At 42.0% G+C, this 18,797-nt stretch overlaps 1 protein-coding gene across 5 annotated transcripts in view; it reads left to right on the top strand.

Moving 5' to 3' along the window:
* The window catches only part of LOC103059330 (ankyrin repeat and fibronectin type-III domain-containing protein 1-like), a 316,418-nt gene extending 299,124 nt beyond the window's left edge, over nt 1–17,294 (top strand). For all 5 annotated transcript variants that reach the window (XM_088148165.1, XM_088148163.1, XM_088148164.1 and 2 more), the window contains 6 exons: nt 711–861; nt 2,455–2,623; nt 3,718–3,884; nt 4,218–4,428; nt 10,158–10,813; nt 12,735–17,294. In XM_088148165.1, coding sequence (XP_088004291.1) covers nt 711–861; nt 2,455–2,623; nt 3,718–3,884; nt 4,218–4,428; nt 10,158–10,813; nt 12,735–13,022 — 1,642 coding nt within the window. In that variant the 3' untranslated portion in view covers nt 13,023–17,294. The remainder of the gene's footprint in view (nt 1–710; nt 862–2,454; nt 2,624–3,717; nt 3,885–4,217; nt 4,429–10,157; nt 10,814–12,734) is intronic.
* Nucleotides 17,295–18,797: the final 1,503 nt, after the last annotated feature.

Raw genomic sequence — 18,797 nt, 5'->3', positions numbered from 1 at the left:
GGTAGCCTGCAGTCTAAAGTATGAAAATACCTATGCTAGAAAGCCAGTCATTTGTATCAAATTGTCTACGGTTAGATATTGAGGTACAGTGGTACCTCGGGTTACGAACGCCTCTGTTAACGAACTTTTCGGGTTACGACCAGCTCCGGCTGCAAAAATGTACCTCGGTTTGCAAACTCTGCCTCGGGGTACAAACAGGATACGCGGCCATTTTCCCTCCCGTGACACGGTCCGCGGCCATTTTTCCACCCCTGACAACGTGGTCCACAGCCATTTTCCGCCCCTGACACGTGGTCCGCGGCCATTTTTCCGCCCCTGACACGTGGTCCGCGGCCATTTTCTGCCTCTGACACATGGTCCGCAGCCATTTTTCCGCCCCTGACACGTGGTCCGCGGCCATTTTCCGCCCCTGACACGTGGTCCGCAGCCATTTTTCTGCCCCTGACATGTGGTCTGCGGCCATTTTCTGCCCCTGACACGTGGTCGTAGGGAGGGGGACTCTCCCTCCAAGCAATAGCCGCCTCCCTGTCCTCCACGCCAGAACGGATTAACGGTAATTACATTGAACCTTATGGGGAAATTTCCTTCGGGTTGCGACCAATTCAGGGTGCGACCAGAGTCACGGAATGAATTAAGTTCGTAAACCGAGGTTCCACTGTATTTACTTCACTGATTTCTTCTCTGCATTTATCCATTTGCCCGTTTTCAAGAGAGGAATGGGAATGGCTGCAGAATCTGGCCAGCATGGAAGAACCCATTCCCACTGAGCAAGAACTGGAAACTTCTCAGCAACTTTTTCTTCAGGAGCTCCAAGGGGCAATCAGAGAGTTGATGCACCTGGTCAACATCCCACTGCATGAGGTAGATCCTAGGTGGGAACCATGTTATAGGGGTAGGGGGAAAGAGGTACTGTGGATTTTGTAGCATATCTGAACTGGTGCCATCTTACTCTTACAATTCGCAAAGATGAAGTTTAGGCCACTGACGAAGTTCTTTTGAAGTAGCAATTAGGTAACCAAAGATGAGCATCTTTGCAGTTTTGATGCAGTTTTTTTCCAAAGCCACAGTGGGACCAGTCTTGCTCGAGTAAATCTTGTTTATGCAGTGATATCAATGGCCTGATTTGGGTGCATTTAAAAATATCCAATTAACCCACATATAAAAGAGTTTAAATTGTCCTGGGACAATAACCCACTGGTAAGCATCCTTCTTGCAATTTTTGCATGAGGGTTGTAAAGCAAATAAATAAATAAGCAAGCAAGGAAGTATCTCTATATCCCCATGATTGGAAATGCCAATAAGGCACATTCTCAATCTCGGGGAAACTTAAAACATTAATTCAGCCAGATCTGCTCACAGCCTCTCTCCAAACCTTAGCATTCAATTCACAACAAACTTCAGAAGCACCTACATGACCAGAGACCCTGCAGTGGGGCTGGGAGGTGGGAGGTGGGAGGGGCATTGGACAGCTCCTTACACTTCTAAGACTCACATCGATAGCCTGAATGGTGATAAAGTCCTACTTCTAAAGCAGATCGGCTTTACAAATATTAACTAATTCAGATCTGTCCTTTGTTTACTTGTCAGGCCCAAACAATAGAAATCTACAAAACCTATTGTTGGAGGGATTTTATTTTATATTTTTTAAATATTAAATGACCCTAAACGTTCATAATATTTGGATCTTCTTCAACTAATTCAGGAAGAATGTGAATAAGCACTGGAAGTGGCCATCAAAATATTAGCTTCTGCTTGCATGTAAACGCTCAAGTTCCTTTGCTTCCTACATTGAGTAAAGTACATTTGTATTCTGTATTATTTGTCAGAGTCTAGTAAGAGGTCTGTGTAACAGTGGGAAAGTTCAAAAGATCTTTCCAAGACATTCCAGTCACTATAAGCCATCTCAATATAACCCTCTAACCCCCAAAGAGTGGATTCAACAATATTGATTTTGGCAGTTGCCATGTACATGGGAATTCAATGGAGCAAAGCCGTCTGATTCCAACGCCCTTCCTTCTACAAGCTAGATTTTTATGTAAAGAAGAACTTTATGGTGTATCATGCCTCTAAGCCTCTTTCCTCAACCACTGTTGATTAATGGATCAAACATGGACTCAGGAGATTCAGATTCAGGTCCCCACTTGGCCATATAGTTATTGGGTAAGTTTGGGCCAACATCCTAGCATCACAGAGTTGTTGTGAGGAAGATATTGGAGGGGAGTTCCACCATGTGCACCATTTTGAACTTTCAGAGAAGAGGGAGAATATGAATTCAATAAGGAATAAAATAAATATGGTGATTGCAGTTGTGGGCGCGACTCTGAGAAATCCACTCTCTGTTTCTCTGTAGAATTAATATATCTTCAGCTGGGAGCTTGGACAAAGACAATGTAAAGCTATTAGTGACTTCACCACACCAATAAAACATTGCTTTTCCATGTTTGAATTCTTCAGGCCAAAGATTTCCGCCTGTACAGTCAGGAAGTTCTGGACTTTGGAGGACAGGTCTCCTTTCTTCTGCTTCTTCCCCCTTCAGATGATGTGTGTACTGCCCCTGGCCAGAACAACCCTTACACCCCTCGGTCTGGCTTTCTCACCCTTCCTCTCCAGATCTTCGAGCTAGGTGAGGAACCTTGCACAGGAAGACTTCTTTCCTTGTCGTTTTATGTTCTTGTTCCTTCACAGAAATTATGATCCTTCGCCCTTGAGCCCGAATATTTTTAAAGGGGATTAAAAAGGATGTTCCCCTTCAGCGAGTGGGCAACGTCCACTCCTCAGGCTAATTTCAAAAGTTACATTCATGGATGCTCATCAGAAGTGGGTGGAGAGAAAGAAAGATGGAAGGTGTAGCAGAAAGGCAGAACTTCCATTCAACTCCCGAGACAATTTCCTGCATTAGAATTTATTTTCCCCTACCCTCCCAATATTTTATCTTTCCAATTTCAAGAACAACTAAGAGGGGAACCCTAAATAAGCATCCAAAACACTAACGCTGTGCCTGTATAGGATAATATTTATTGCGTTGCAGTGTTCTCCATACACTATGAATTGGGATGGTGTCAGAAAGATGTCCATGTGTGTAGCTATAAAGACTGTCATAACTGTAGCATGCATGCATTTAGAATGCATCGTGTGCTGCTTCAGTCATTGTTTTGAATTATTACACATTCCCACATTTCTCACCTGATTTTGAACCTATGGGAACCAGCACACTTCTATTTTTCAGGTATTCAGTCAAAAATATATCCAGTTAAGTAGTAATCCTTCAAGATTCCATCATACTATTCTTTGCTGTCCTTTTTCCTATGTGAGGTCATTTCCTCTCCCCTTCCCTAGAAAAAAGGCATTTTCCCATGCCATCCCACGTTATGCTGCAAAATTCAATATAGTACATCGCAGTCAAATTCTTACAGTTGACTCAGATTGATGTTTTCTGGCTTTGGAGCATGCCCTACATATTTTGTATGACGACGTGTAGTTTGTTGAATCAAGAAACAAGTTCTGGGAAAAAAAGAATAATGAATGTACAAGGCTATAGATGCTGAAGTTTTGAGATGACCAATAAATACTTCTCCCATCAGCAAATGCCTCTTAAAATAGGGATCAAAAGCCTCATCATAGGATTGTTGTTCTTTGAACAAATGCAAGAATCAGCTTCTGCTTCTTGGATGCTTTTCTTCATGACCTCTGATGTCCTTCTTCCTCTTTGTTTTCTAGTTCATTTCTTCACTTATGACCATGAGTTTATTAGCCAGTATTGCCAAGTATCTGCATTTTTGGAGCTAGAATCGCTCCTCTCTCAACAGAGCCTCAGGGAGGCCTTCTCAGACTCAGAACTAACTACTGCCAAGCAGCGGCACCAGCAAGTTCAGGATTATATGCAGGTATGGAACAAGGACCAAAAATGTGGGGCAGATACTTATTTAGCCACTTGCTGAGTGGTAAGTCATAGTTGCGTTTATGGAATCTGATCACTGATGTAATTTTGCTCTTGTTATCAGCATGCATATATGGTTTGGCTTCATCACATGCTACAAATTCCTTTTATAGAGTGTTTGATGCCCTGCAACTTCTGCTTTGGCTTTTGGGTGATGGTGCCTTTTGACACCATTGTGGCTTCTGCCAGAAACTTGTAATAGGCAAGGTATGACAGAAGCGTGGCCTTGCAGGTCCGCGAAATACACGACTGATTCTTTTGGTTCCTTTCTCTTGGACAGCAAATGGAGGAGATTTGGCGAGAAATGCGTTGGATGATGGACGCGTTGCAACATGCCCGGTACAAGCAACCATCTTGTGGCCTCCCACTTGTATGGTTCATCAAAGACTCTGGCATGGCACAAAAGGAGAAAACTCAGTCAACCTCTTCTCACTTAGACTTCCTTCCATCACCAACCCCATCTCCTGAAATGAGCCGTAAGCTCAACTCTGGTGAGTGTTTATGCTATTTTTACAGGAGACCTTCTATGGCTATCGATCAGATCCCATGTCTAGTAGGTGTCTTCTGCCCTAAAATTGGATATTCCGCTTGCAGGATCTCTATTGCCATTTTTGCCATGTTACTTTCTTACCTTCCTACCCACTGTTTGAACCTCTCGGAGACTTTCATGGCGTATTCCAATGCTTACACAGGCCTGGTAAACCAACGTATTTGGTATTTAGCTTTTCATGTTTGGTACCAACAAAGCAACAACGAGCATAGGAATCATCTTCCTTCTATTCAGTGGAAGACATCAGTCAGTCTCTCTCTTGGAGTGTACGTAATGGTCTGTGAGAATAACCGTGGGAGACAGGAGGAAAGCCGCAGCCTAGAAAATGGTCTGATAAACAAAATCTAAGTCTGAAGGTGGGAGAGGAGTGGAAAAAGTGTCTCAGAAGGGACCCTGCCTAGTTTTATGGGAAGTAAAAGTAAGGGAGGGGAGAAGTGCTTTCAGACTTGCAAGATCCTGTTCCTGTAACCTTGCAATAAAGGTAGTGTTAGTACTCATGGTTGGTGCTTCTTGTCTGTAGTGCCTCGAAGGGCTAACATCAGTCTTGCATGACTGAAAGTATTCCTCCCCTCCTTTGCTTTTACTTTCCAGAATCTAGGGAGGGTCCTCTCTGAGACCTTTCCCGTGCCCCCTTTCCTTCTGTGGTGTGAGATATCTTTTGCATGACGGTGCCTGGGCTGCATCTCTTCCTCCTGTCTCCCAAAGTTATTCTCATAGACCATTACAGCATAGTTACCTACTCATCCAGTTTTTCTTGGTAGCCAGGCAAGGAGAGCCACAGGCATCACAGCAGGGAAGCACTTGCTTCATAGTTCTAAACTTCTCTTTTTCTTGAAAAAAGTAATAGTTCCCTATTACTACTCAAGGCTGACTCCAGGGATCCGTGGTTGGAATGAGTGGCTTTTGCTTTCCTCTGGATGTTTTTGCCCAGCCTGGAACGATAGACCTGGGATTGCCAGGATTCAAGTACTAATGGACCCTGCTTAGCTTCTGAGATAGCCAAGGTAGCCAATAAGGTGAATAAAGGTATTTCCTTTATCCATCACAGTTATTCCCTTTTTATTGTACTATAGTCCCCCTCCCTCCCTCCCTCCCTCCCTCCCTCCCTCCCTCTCTCTCTCTCTCTCTCTCTCTCTGGCTACATCTGCTCTTTCTTTAGATCTTGGGAAAGAGTCAGAGACCACATACTTTGCACACAAAAACAGATTTAGTATTGAAGATCTCCAGAAATGACTAAGCAAAATCCCTTCCAAAACCTTGGATTGCTATTGCTCTGTAGTATTGCTGTGTTCGTGTAATACTAGATCAGTTAAAGACCCAGCAATTGTATTTTTATAAGCTTGATTAGTTTTACCTTTGGGGTGTATCCGTGTTTGTCTGCAAGTTTCCTAGATGTTGTGGGAATCCAGCCCATGTGCTTCACTGTATTTGCAAACTCAGAAAGTGAATGAATTTGGTAACTAAGGTAGACATGTACAAAATGCAGTTGGTGATGTGGAGGATATCCATTCATTCATTCAATTTTTATACAAGTAGCCCTCACATACCAACCACAATTGGGACTGGCAACTCCATTGCTAAGCATCGCAGTCATTAAGTGAAACATCATCTGACTGCCAATTCATGATGTCAGTTCTGGCTGCAGTTGTTAAGTAAATCACCATGGGTCATTGAGTGTGATGTCACATGACCACGACTTGCGACTTCCTGCCGGCTTCCCCATTGACTTTGCTTGTAGGAATATGGCAGGGAAGGTCATAAATGGTGATCAATGACTGCAGGATGCTGTGACCATCATACATGCATGCTGGTTGCCAAGTGCCCAGATTGTGATCATGTAAGTCGTAAGTGTCCTTTTTCAGTGCCATCATAACTTTGAATGGTTGCTGAACGAGTGGTCAGTAAGTGAGGACTACTTGTACTGCTGAATTTGCTAGGGCCTCATGTCAGTCTGCACTGATCCGTCTTTTATCTCTTTTCACTCCAATGTGTTTTGCAATGACATCACGTAAGAATTAACTTTCCCAACAGTTTGGCTCATTAAGGATATATTTCCGTAAGTTAAATAGCAGCAAATCTGAGTTTGCAACTCAGTACATCAGAAAAGGGAACTGTAAGCCAGTAATGATCAATGGATCAGTTTATGCATTCAAAACAAATGTCTAACTTATTCAAAGACTGCTTTGTTGTAGATATATAATGGTGCACTTTAAAAATCATTAATGTATATGGCTAAATATAATGTGTAACTTAATGGAGTTTCAGATGTATAATGGCAATGAAATATGCCTGGTTACAGTAGGACTGAGATATATCAAATCAGATATGACATAGGGAAAGTGGATGGGAGATGGTTTTCTCTGTTTCTCACAACAAGAGGACCTGGGATCATCCATTGAAGCAGCCTGGAAGGAGACAAAAGACAATACTTCAATACATAACCCATAATTAATTTGTGCAGTTAATTACTGCATGGCATGAGGATAGCTACCAATGGAGGTGGCCTTCAAAAGAGATAGAAGGCATTCAAAAAGGGCAGGTCTATCCAGGGCTGGAGGATCTTGGAGACTCAGTGCTACCTCTGGGTTGGGGGCAGCATGACTCCAAATAGTAGTTGCAAGGAAAGAACAGTGGGAAAGGAGTAGGTCTCTGTCTCCTGTATGCAGGCATCCCAGTAACATCTGGTTGGCTACTTTGAGAGACAAGTGGTAGGCACTTCCAAGTGGGTAGAAGCTTTAGAGGTCCAAACTTGAAATAAGGAGGAATTTCCCGACTGTGAGAGCTGTTAGGTAGTGGAACAGCCTCCCTCCAGGAGTCGTCAGTGCTCCATCACAGGTGATTTTCAAAGGTTGGACAGCCATTTGTCTGGGATGGTCTGAAAATTCCTGCTTTGGACAGGGGTTGGACCTGAAGACCTTCAAGATCCCTTCCAATCCTATGATTCTATGACTAAAATGGGTCTTGGCTTGATCCAGCATTCTTATATACTTAGAATGGAAAACTAGCACTAACTTTTCATGTCCTGGATCTATAGAGGGGAGAAGCAACATAGAACATAATACAGGTAATCTCCCACCCCATTACTAATATCAGCATTTCTCAACCTTGGCAGCTTGAAGATGTGTGGACTTCAACTCCCAGAATGCTGGCCAAGGAATTCTGGGAGTTGAAGTCCACACATCTTCAAGCTGCCAAGGTTGAGAAACACTGATACAGATAATTACCTGTAGTTGATGTATCTGTGCTTTTAAACGATAGCAAACTAGTAGATTTTTGAATTGCAATTCTTTAAAAGATGTTCACCATTTTGAAACACAACAACTGCATTGGCTGATGCTTCCCTTAGACGTTTCTGTTCTGTACTTTTCTGTCAAAGTAGTTTCCATTGCTTCTCCTCACACAGAATGTAAAGATGGAAGTTCTGCCACTAATCCTGTTATCGAGACCAAACTATCTCTACCACCCCCCAATGTTTTCATAAGACAACTCCTTTACCATAATGAACCCTTGCAGATATCTTGGCTCTACAACTTGAAAGACTGTTGGAATCCACTTTCCATCTCAGAAATGATCTCGAGCCTGTTGCCCAATACTTCTTAGTAATGGCAGGTAGATTATAAGCCTTACTGCACACCTACCTTGTTCAGAAAAACAGGAGCCTGTGATAGATTACATGAGATAAAAACAGGCTTGAGGCAAATACGGTTGGAAAGGAACGGGAAAGGATTAGAATTAAGCAGGATACCTAGAGACATTAATTCAAGATGAGTGGCTATATAAATTGAACTAATAAATAAATAAGGCGGGTTCGGTACATATCAGAGTTGGAAACTACAGACTGGTAATCATGCTGTAGGTACCAGTACCCCATCCAAAATTTGGGTTCTTCTATACTTGGAGTCTACATTTCAATTTTACAGGATTTTCAAATCAGAACCAACTTTCAGTAATATGGATAGAATTTATTGTAGCTTATAATCTCACTCGGTGATCTATACCATTTTAGATCATAGTTATTGATATTCCTGCTTTGTTTAGAGCTTAACACAACTGATACAATATATTCAATAATATACTGATAAACTAAAACTTCCATGACATTTGTAAATCTAGTTTATTCATTTGTATATTATTCTTTTATCCTGTTTGTTTCTTTGTCTTGATTCTTCATATGCTGTTCATATGCTCTTCAGATGTTTCATAAAAATAAATAAAATGTGCTTATGAACAAAAATTAGGCCCATCAGAACTCCAGTATTTGGATTAAATCCAGAATGTTGTAGATGTGATCTTCAGGTTCATTTTGCTGAAGAAGGAATCATGGGATATTTATAGTGTTACATCACTTGACAAGGTAATTTCCAGGAGATATTACGACAAATGTAAACTACACAAAGGCTACACATCCATGTTTGCATGGATCTAATCATGCAGATTGTCAAGAGTCAAGAATAACTTGAAGTACCAAAAAAAAAAAATGAGCAAAACTCTTTGAGAAATACTTGTCAAGGATCTTTAAGTCATGGTGCACCATGACCAAGACTGAAGCATAGAAATGAAGGACAAGCAATGGACAATTGGCAAAAAATTGTCAAGTATATTTTTTAATGAAATGTTTGGCAAGTTGCATGGTGATAACCTTCAGACTGAATTAGTGAGTGTTTCCAAAGAAAGCAATTAGAAGGTAACAAGATGAGGAGGGATACACAATGGAGAAAGAGGCCACTGCAAATTATGAGTAGCAAGAATTATATGTTTGGACCACACATTGCTATAGACTGCATGGCTAACTTGTTTGAAAATGAGAAAAAAATGATACAGAGAGTAGCTAGAAGAAGTAGAATGCAAATATTCTCTCTTTTGGAGTAAAAGAAAAAAGAGGGTCTTCACTGGCGCATACAACAGATCAGGGATTTGCCTTTTCCTTCCAGGTGACTGAATCACTGATCACTCAAGATTGTCCTTGAGCAAATCTGCAGTGGGCACTAAGAGGAAATGAAATTCTTTTAGATTCTTTAGAACTTCATCTGTAAGTTTTTCTTGGCTACAGATGTGGAGGGGAGAGTCCATAGGACTGAATCTCCTTGGAAGTTCTGGCTAAACAAGAGTACAAAACAATGAAAATTGGAAGTCAGGAAGAAGCAACATGCAGAAAAAGATTAGGGGAGTGAGCAAAGCTAACTAGCTAACTTAGGAAAGGGGTCTATTGTTGGGTTAAAGGAGTCTCATACTCCTTGGAGATGCTTATTATGAAGTATTTTCGAAACCTACATTTGAGAAAGGAGCTTTTTCTTGGAATCAAAAAAAAAAAGTGGGGGGAGGAGTGGGAAGATTTCTCTTGGATGGTTTGATAGTTTTAAGAACCAGTTAGAGTAGTGTGTCTCAACCTTGGCAACTTTAAGAATTCTAGAGGTTGAAGTCCACACATCTTAAAGCTGCCAAGGTTGAGAAACACTCAACTAGAGAATAAGAGGTCCAGTTCTCCTGGTGGTTTTATGACTCTTGCATTCTGAACCCAAGTTACTTCTGCCCAAGGGTGATTGCTAGTACATATTGCAGATGTCTCATCCTCTATGCCTAGATTTTTCTTTTCATATCTTCTCAAAGTACTTGGGAGATACTTTAAAATGGCAAGGAAGCTGAAGTAACCTTTGTATCTTCTTCTTGCAGATTCACATGGAATCTCTGATGAGGAGGGCTCCTCAGAAGTCTTCTTAGCTACAGATAGCGATTATGACTCCAGCAGTGCCCAGAGCCCCCGAGAACTTGACCTCGTTTACTCTTCTTCAGGGCCAGAATGCTGTAGGAGAAGAAATCCCCGTCCTTTGAGGGAGAGTGCCCCTGATGTCCTGCAGAGTCATGAGCTCAAGACACCCCCAATTCCTCCTAAGGAGTCTCAGCCTCCCCCAGAGCAATACGACAGTGACTTTGTGCTTCCTAGCCGGCAAATAGAATTGCTGCGCATCACGGAGAAAAGGCAGGCCTACTGTGTCCGGACCAGCAGTTTGGATTTCCCCAAGCCCTTCTGCCATGGAGCGAGGAAGTCTTGCCCTGGCTCCGTTGACAGCTCACCGACAGAGAGCAGGACTGCAGGCCACTGTGGCCCTGTGCAATCTGGGACAGGTTCTGCTTTCAGATCCAGCCCTGGCTGGCACACAGAGAGTTCTGGGGCTGTATTTCGGACACGTTCAGTAGAGTGGACTCACACCTTCCAGGAGACATCCGAGCTGGGACACGTAGCAAACCGGAGCAGACTGCCAGGTTCTTTCATCTTACGTGTGTGCGCTCAATATGAAACGGGGCTTTCCAAAGAAACAAGTGTTAAGGTACCCTTAAATTCCTGGTTCTGCCTTATCAGCATAATGGTGCAATATTGAGAACGAAGGAAATGCTTGCGAGAAAATATCGGAGCATTCCTATCACTCTTACTGTTCCTTTTAGCTTTGGGTCTCCTCCCCAGGACAGGCAAACATAATATCAGTAAGCCAGAAAGAACAGAATTCTCGTAGTTTCACGATATGGTCTGAGAATACATCTAGATGTAGTTCCGTGCACTTCAGTTTCTGCTTTTCAGAACGTATTAGAGAGAGAAGCCAAGAATCTACATTGTAAGAATGGACATCTTTTTGGCAGATTTTGGATCTGACCCCTGCTCTGAAGACAATACAGCCCAGGAATGAATTGTGGAGAAACGAGGGCTATGTTGCATAATTATTAGATACACATCCACCACAGTAAAAAAGAAATCTCTCCATAGAGGCTGTCTATCAGTAGAATCAGCTTACTGTCAAAGAAGAATCATGGCCTGGTTTTGCTAAGATAACATCTCATGAACTATTCCCATGCTGAAAATTCTTCGTATTTTCTCTTTAAGAAAATGATCACTGCTTCCTGATCAGTCAAGTTCAGTTCTTGAGATTCCCAGTAACATTTTAATATAATTTGTAATTTTGTGAATTTGGTTATGGGTTGTGACTTCCTTAATCTCTGTTTTGGTGCTTCAACCAAGAGTTTCACAACGTATAAGCTGGAGTCAGATTTTCAACCAGGCTAGGCTGGTCACAGAAACTGACACCATGCATCAGACTTTCCCATGGTAGCCACAGGGTCTGACTGAAGTTTGTTAAGATGAAGGTAAAATAAAATGGTTAATCTCCCCTGCACGGGAGTAATGTATTGGTTCAAATGATGGACCGATAGCCATGGTATAATACCTCTTTTGATTAGGAATATGTGATAATCAACACAAAGTTTTCCTATGGACTTTGGTGATTGTGAAGATTTCAGCCTACTGGGGAGACATATGTTATTTTGCCTTATCTCCACAAATAAATTTGTTTCATATAGGTAGATATATAGGCATCCCCAAGGGGAGCAAATGTCATGTGCGTTGGGACGTCATCGCCAAAATGATGCTTTTGATGTAATTCTAGCTTCTACCATATTCCTTATCTCTATTATATTCTCTTGTAGGTTCATGACTTAGAGATGACTTCACTAGAAGAGAATAGAAATAAGGAATAGGAAACCATAACAATTGGGAGATTATCTTTTGATTTTATGGGGGAATGAGATTGATTAAAACAGGATTGGCTTTCCCAGACCAACTCAATTGACCCGTAGAGGTTTAGGGACAGGAATGGGGAATGAGATCTTTGGAAGGAAGATTTTAAACCATTGATGTCTGCCAAGTATTTTATACACCATCTCTCTAGGCTGAGAGCCTTCAAAAAATTAAGAAAATATTATCTAAATTTTAAAAAAGAAAAGGACATTTGTTTCTAACAGCAGTAGTGTAGCAGATCACATACGATCACATACCCTTTGAGCTCTTCTGAATCCCTAAATTTCTGTTATATATTCTGTTATATAAAAAACGGTTTTTTATCCAGTTTCGTGGAAGCCATTTGGCGGACAAATAAATGAAATACATAAGTGGAAAACCAGAGTGGTTTTCAGAGCCCAAATGAATGGTGATTGTATCCTCCAACTCATTCTCAATTGCCCTGCACCTTTGTCCAAAGGGTTTTCAGTCTCGCGCCACTTGAGTAGGACAATTCTTGATCAAGTCTGGGACAATACCTTAGACACTGTTGGCTGCTCCTTTGCAAAAGGAGACTATTTAGGAGGGGAAAATGAGGTTCTCATTTGATACATGTATAATCCAGGGAAAGGCAGCTTCTTGGGGAATATCCTCATCCTTGTGTGTCCTTCCTTTTTGTCTCACTTACCTTTCTTTTTGCACAGCTGCACCTCACTAACAAGATGTCAGCAGAAGACGTGGTGAAGCTGGTGGTCCAGGAGACGAACGAGGTCTCGCGGAAAGTCCTGGGAAGTCCCAATGCTTTTTGCTACAGTGAAGAACAATTGAGCCACTTTGGATTGGTGTTTGTATCAGATGATGTGGAACAATGGCTTCCAAACCATTTCCTGCCCCTCTCACTCCAAAAGACCTGGCCTGACGGGAGATTCTATGTCCGAATCAAAGACACTTCCCCTCTCTTGTTTCGATACGGCCCAGCTACAACTGTATGAGAGGAGGGAGAATAGAAGGAGAGAAACAAGGACCATCCAACTTCCAGTGAGCAGAAAGCTCATCACCAATGCTTCCTTCTGAACAGACACTTTCGTGCCAGACATTATGGGCCAGAAGCATATTGGGCAGTGTGTTGCTTTTGTATGTGTGTGTGTGTGTATGTGTGTGTGTGTGTGTTTTATTTTACCAAAGAGACATCAAGACCTGGTTATTATGACCTCAATAAGTGAGGGTGAAATCCAGGAGCCTTTGGGGGTGATGAAATTAAATTTTTGATCAGCAAAGAGAAAAGCTGGTTAGGGATAAAGAAGCAATATGTAATTATATATATATATATATATATATTTTTCAGTCAGAATATTGTAGAAGAGAGGGAAGGGGTGTGTTCTTGAAAGAAAAGCCACCATGATTCTGCCGGGAATGGGCTCAGAGGTTTTCTTGGAGAGGGAAAGGGCTGTGGCAATCTCATAAATTATGTCCTGTTATCTGTTTCAGTTTCATTGTACTTGGAGAAGTAGAAAATTGCCCATAATTCCTTGAACAAACGGTTCTCTTTTTCTTAATTCCATCCTGGCTATTTTGTAAAGCAGAATATTGTGGATGTTCAAATTCTGTGGGAGGCTGAAGTCCTTTCTCTCTCCAAAATTAAGAGATCAGACTTTATCTCTGGGATAAAAACCTCTTCTTGATAGGAAGACTGAATCAACCTTTCATCTCATTAACACTTCCATTCTTAGAATGATCCAAGTTGGGTCAGTGGTAGGGCTGGTTGGTTTCTTGTAGGTGATGTTTTTTAAGAGCCGCGCTTCACTGTAAGACCTCGTGATTCCTTTCCCTGATGTATCTTCCCCTTCTCTCTACTTCTCCATGGGTTTTGGAAAGTACACACAGAAACAATTATTGGGAATCAACTGTAGGGTTGCTTTGATTAGGAATTACTTCATTTCATTCTGCCTTCTGTTACAGACTTAGTTCAGTGTTGGGGAGCGATGACACCCTTTTCTATCTCCAGGTGGGGAACTGAACATTATAATGGAAGCATCTACCAGACCAGCCAGGTTTTCATCTTTCATATAAGCAAGAGTAGCACTGAACAGGGGCCATTACAGCAACTCATGTAGACCCCACTCTGATTCTCATGGTGGTCGTTCCCCTGTCCCAGGGGAAGCGGAAAAGAACTTAGCAAAGACCCAGCACAAAGCACAAGGAGGTAACATTCATTCCCCATCCTCAACCTCGAGAGGGTGCAAGGATACCAAGGCCAAGAAGAAGGTCTCTTTGGATGACTACAATGAAGAGGGTACAGTCACCAACAGCAGCCGCAATGCCTTTTGATTTGGTATTTCTTGTTCATTCTCATGATAAGTGGCACAGAATCTCTAAGGAAGAGGGGACCACATCCTGATCTACTCACAGAATTGCATAAATGCTTCTGGAAGAACACCAAACAGACCCTTCCTAATCTCTTGGACTGTGGGCTAAGTCTAAGTTCTTAAATGAGTAAAATTTCACAAAGGCAGGACATTAATGCTTCCCTTTTAGGAACACAAGTTCTAGCTCCCCAAATTATTATTATTATTTTTACTTGTTCCAGAAATAGAAACAAACTCCAGACTAACCCCAAAGACCCCAGTAGGGTTGCTCCTTGCTGTAAGAGAGTACAAAACATTTTGAACTCATTTGTAGGAGGCGTGCATTATAGAAGGTTGGTATCTCAGAGCCCTTAAAGATGTAATGAGTTGTGTAGTCTGAGAGACCTTCGAATTCACATCAGAGAGAAGTATGAGCTGCTGTCTGAGAACTGACAATAATAAATTGCAATGATTCCTAGCATATTAAAATCTACCTCTTCTCTATTATTCCATTTTGGTTCCATTGATATGGTTGATCTGAGTTCATTGAATGCTGCTATGGGGCACTGAAGTTTCCCTCAAAGACTTCAGGGACAGGTACTCAGAACTAGCTGTGCGATGATGAGCTTTAACCATGGATGTAAAACCACCTAATATTTCTTTCAATTATTTCCCATCTTTCCTCAATGAAGTGAAAGACATTGTCCGTATGATCTGAACGCGTTTCTCAGCCCGGGCACTGAAGAGATCTGACCTTATGTTTTAGTAAAACAATTTCATCCTGTGCCTTTCACCTATGCCCTGAGGTCCATTCTTGGTTTGCTGCAGTAGTTTACCACGATTAGGCCTCCTCGCAGCAGACTCAGAGCAATTCAAGATCACATAGCCATCCTGTGGATTGTTTCTTTCTAAAATTGCTGTGTAAGTTGGAGCGTAAACAGCCACTTTCAGTGCTTCCCTAGGGCTTCTCTTGCAGTTGTTTTAATTGAAAAGAAGAATAGGGAGACAGGTCTCCATAAGAACCAAACAGAGGTCTCACTCCTGCAGAAGATTCTGTATGTGTTGCAGCTTCAGCTACATATTGTAATCCAGACTGCAGCGTTCAGTTTCAGATTACACGTGAAGGGGAGGACACAGTAATATTTTAATTACCACTCAGGGATCCACACCAGATTCTTATCATTATAGGTGTCATCCACTTTAGCGGCAGAGTTGATTTTCAAGGAAGATGGCCCAGAAACTCTGATCAAGTAAACAGCAATAGGCTGGCATTAAGGACACTCAGACTGGTGTTCGCCTCCTTCTGACTTCAAATAGAGAACAGAGAATGGGCTCATCTTCATCAGAGTATATTTTGTGATCAGAATGGAGTGGGAGACAAGACTTGGATCAGCAGGCAGGATCATTTTATCACCTGAACAGACCTATTGCTGGAGTATTTCAGCAGATGACAAACTTGAGGAACTCTGAAAGATCTCTTCCCAAATGCAAAAACCATCTATGCAGGTCTGCGCTTTATCTTCATTGTCCCCTAACCATGGCACGGTCTTGTTCCCCTCAATCCACAAACTTCCTGCATGCATGTCCTCCCACAGCTTTTCTTTCTCAGTTTCTGTAGCTGATTTGTGTTTGTCACACAGACCAATACTAGTGCCTTTTCTAACATGCAAGGCTTTGGTTTCCAGAACTGGGGCTTACAGCAGTAACCAGTACCTGGAGGTTGCCAAGCAGGGCATCTTCCATTGCTGGGGTTGAGACTTTATCTGCAACCCAACTGGTTTCAGATAGTAACTTAGAAGTAGAGCAGCACATATAAGAGCCATTGGGTTCTCCATCTTCCTTTCTTTTATGAGCAATTTCATTAACAGCAATACTCTTTCAGCCTGTTGGCTAAGATCAAGTGGAGTATCTATTGGAATGTATTGTCTGGGGGATCTGGTGAGTCAAGAAGAGCTTTCACGGACGCTTGGTGGTGGCTGCAGGATTGACTACAGAAGAGCTACAATGACATATTTTAAGAGAGACATTTTATCTCAAAATATTAGCTTCCCATCTCCCCATAACATCTTTCTAAAAAGGGAATAAAGAACTGGTCACTCCTGATAAGCCCTCTCTTTAAACTTTTAGCTAGGATTCTTCTAAATGTACTTCCTCTTCAGAAGCGTTCTCAGCAGCCATCACCTATGAATAGCATGTGCCGGACTTTTCTCCTAAGGATCAGTGTATCTTTTACACCCAGGTATCTACTGTAGATTGGATTCTTTGTTCCTGGGAAAGAGGAGAAAAAATGTACTTACCATAAATGATCAGAGACATTGCTCTATCCATTCCGAGATGATTGGAAACCCTATGAACCTCTATTACACGTTACTGCTTTATCTGTCACTTTTCAAATTCTAAGATAAGGTCTGTGCTTGTGGTCAGACTCCCCTTCTACACTACTTACCATCTTTGCTCCTGAATTTGGTGGTGAAGATGGGGACATGGTTTTATCTTCTGCCCATTCTGGTCTGGAAGTGACCAGGCGCTTCTCACCCAAGTGAGGTTGAAAGTTGAAGGCTTCTTCCTATCAGGAGGTGGTTCTATCCCATTTACAGTATCTAGACTCGCACTTTGTAAAAGAATTAAAATCTATGGTAACTGAAATGCTCCCCTTTAGTTTTGTTTTCACAGCCACAAAGACATCACAGAGATGTGTAGAAGATGATTTTGCTGTCAAAGGTGTGCTGGGAGACATCTGTTGTGACACTTGAGTTGTTGACTTTTTCCTTCCCCCTTCTCAGTTGCTGTTTTGTTTCTGTGATTGTGATTAGTTACTCTTGTACATCCGATAGCATGTTTTGTTGGCTGCTAGGTCTCTCTGTTAGCTGCTACTATTAACAGAACTGTGGTCCATAGTAAACACAGCTATGCTGCTGAGAGTGATCCCATCTTTCCTTCTAATGCCCTTTGGGGAAACATTTTCAGACTTTTGATCTGGAGATAATATTTTTGAACTTGGGTTGTGGGGAATGTGGTCTTGGGGGAGGGGGGAGAAGTGTCCATTAACATACATAATAGAGGATAATCCATCTCTAATTCAAAGACATAGGAACCAGATCAAGGACAGTGAGTTGGATTATCTTTTGAAGGACTGCAATTCAAAACAGGAAAAAACATGGGAGAAGGACCAGAAAATTAAGCCAACTGTAAGCATACAGACAGATCTTTTCCCCAAGCATGATGAAAGTTTATATAAAAATGAACTCAGCCCTGCAACTGGATCTTGTGTGTGTGTGTATGTGTGTATGTGTGTGTGTGTAAATAACATCAATCATATCCCCTTTGATTCTCAAGCTCTCTTTATTTGTAGTTAAGGCTCCAATCCTGAAATGCTTTGTTGGAAGTTTTTCTCTCGGCAGAACACCCTGCAGGACTGGAGTCATGGTGTCTGCACTTAATGCCATCTTGAGAGGTGCCTGAAGCCATCTGCATTTAAATGTTCTTTTAAATAGCATTGCTGAGTACAGGTAATCCTTGACTTACAACCACAATAGGGACAGGAAAATGTGTCATTAAGCAGTGCAGTCATTAAGCAAGGCATCACATGGCCGCACCCGATTTTATGACATTTTTTGTGGTGGTCGTTAAGCAAATCACGTGGCTCCCCATTGATTTTGCTTGTTGAAAGCCAGCTGGGAAGGTCACAAATGGCGATCACATGACCCCAGGACACTGCAATCATTGTAATTACATGCCAAGTGCCCACATTTTGATCACGTGACTGCGGGGAAGTACAGCAAGTCACTTTTTTCAGCGCTATCGTAAGTTTGAATGGTTGCTAAAAGCTCGTAAGTCGAGGACTAACTGTAAAGCCATTAATGCTTTAATGCAGCAAAAAGCAGAACACAGCAATAGAATTAATTGCTACATTCTGACAGAACACCAGTCAGGTAATCCACTAGGGATAAATTGATGAATCTTGCAGAGAAATGCTGTATTACTTGCATCACAGTGGGCATCTTGAGATGTGAAACTACTTTTTCTTTCCCCTCTTTTTCACTGAACTATGAGAAGCGGTCAGAAACTTAATTGGAGCAAACCAAATGGGAAATGCAATTAGAAAGCGATTTAAAGTTTGTAGAAGAACTCCAAACATAGCAGTTGCCATATCAAAGGGTGTTTATATGTTACGTTGGCATTCTGCTTTTCATCCAAGCAGCTCACAGTATGTTTTGTGACAGCCTTGTGAGGTAGATGATGCTGACGTGTAAAGCCACGGATAAGGGCTGCTTTGAATCAAAGCGTCCTACAGCCGTGCCCAATGGTTTAGCTACTGCAGCAAAAGAGCTACCAATCTGGGCTGAAAAACTTCAGATGTCCACTAGGTGGCATCAAAGCACTCACCTTTTCTTTATTCCGTTGCTGCCATCTAGTGGTCAC

This window comes from Python bivittatus, unplaced genomic scaffold, assembly GCF_059951505.1.
Source record: "Python bivittatus isolate LINGU-HERP-01145 unplaced genomic scaffold, Pbiv_v1 ctg000560_np1212, whole genome shotgun sequence".
Classification (NCBI taxonomy): Eukaryota; Metazoa; Chordata; class Lepidosauria; order Squamata; family Pythonidae; genus Python; species Python bivittatus.
The sequence above is the reverse complement of the archived record's forward strand: the minus strand, read 5'-3'. Positions and strand labels throughout refer to the sequence as shown.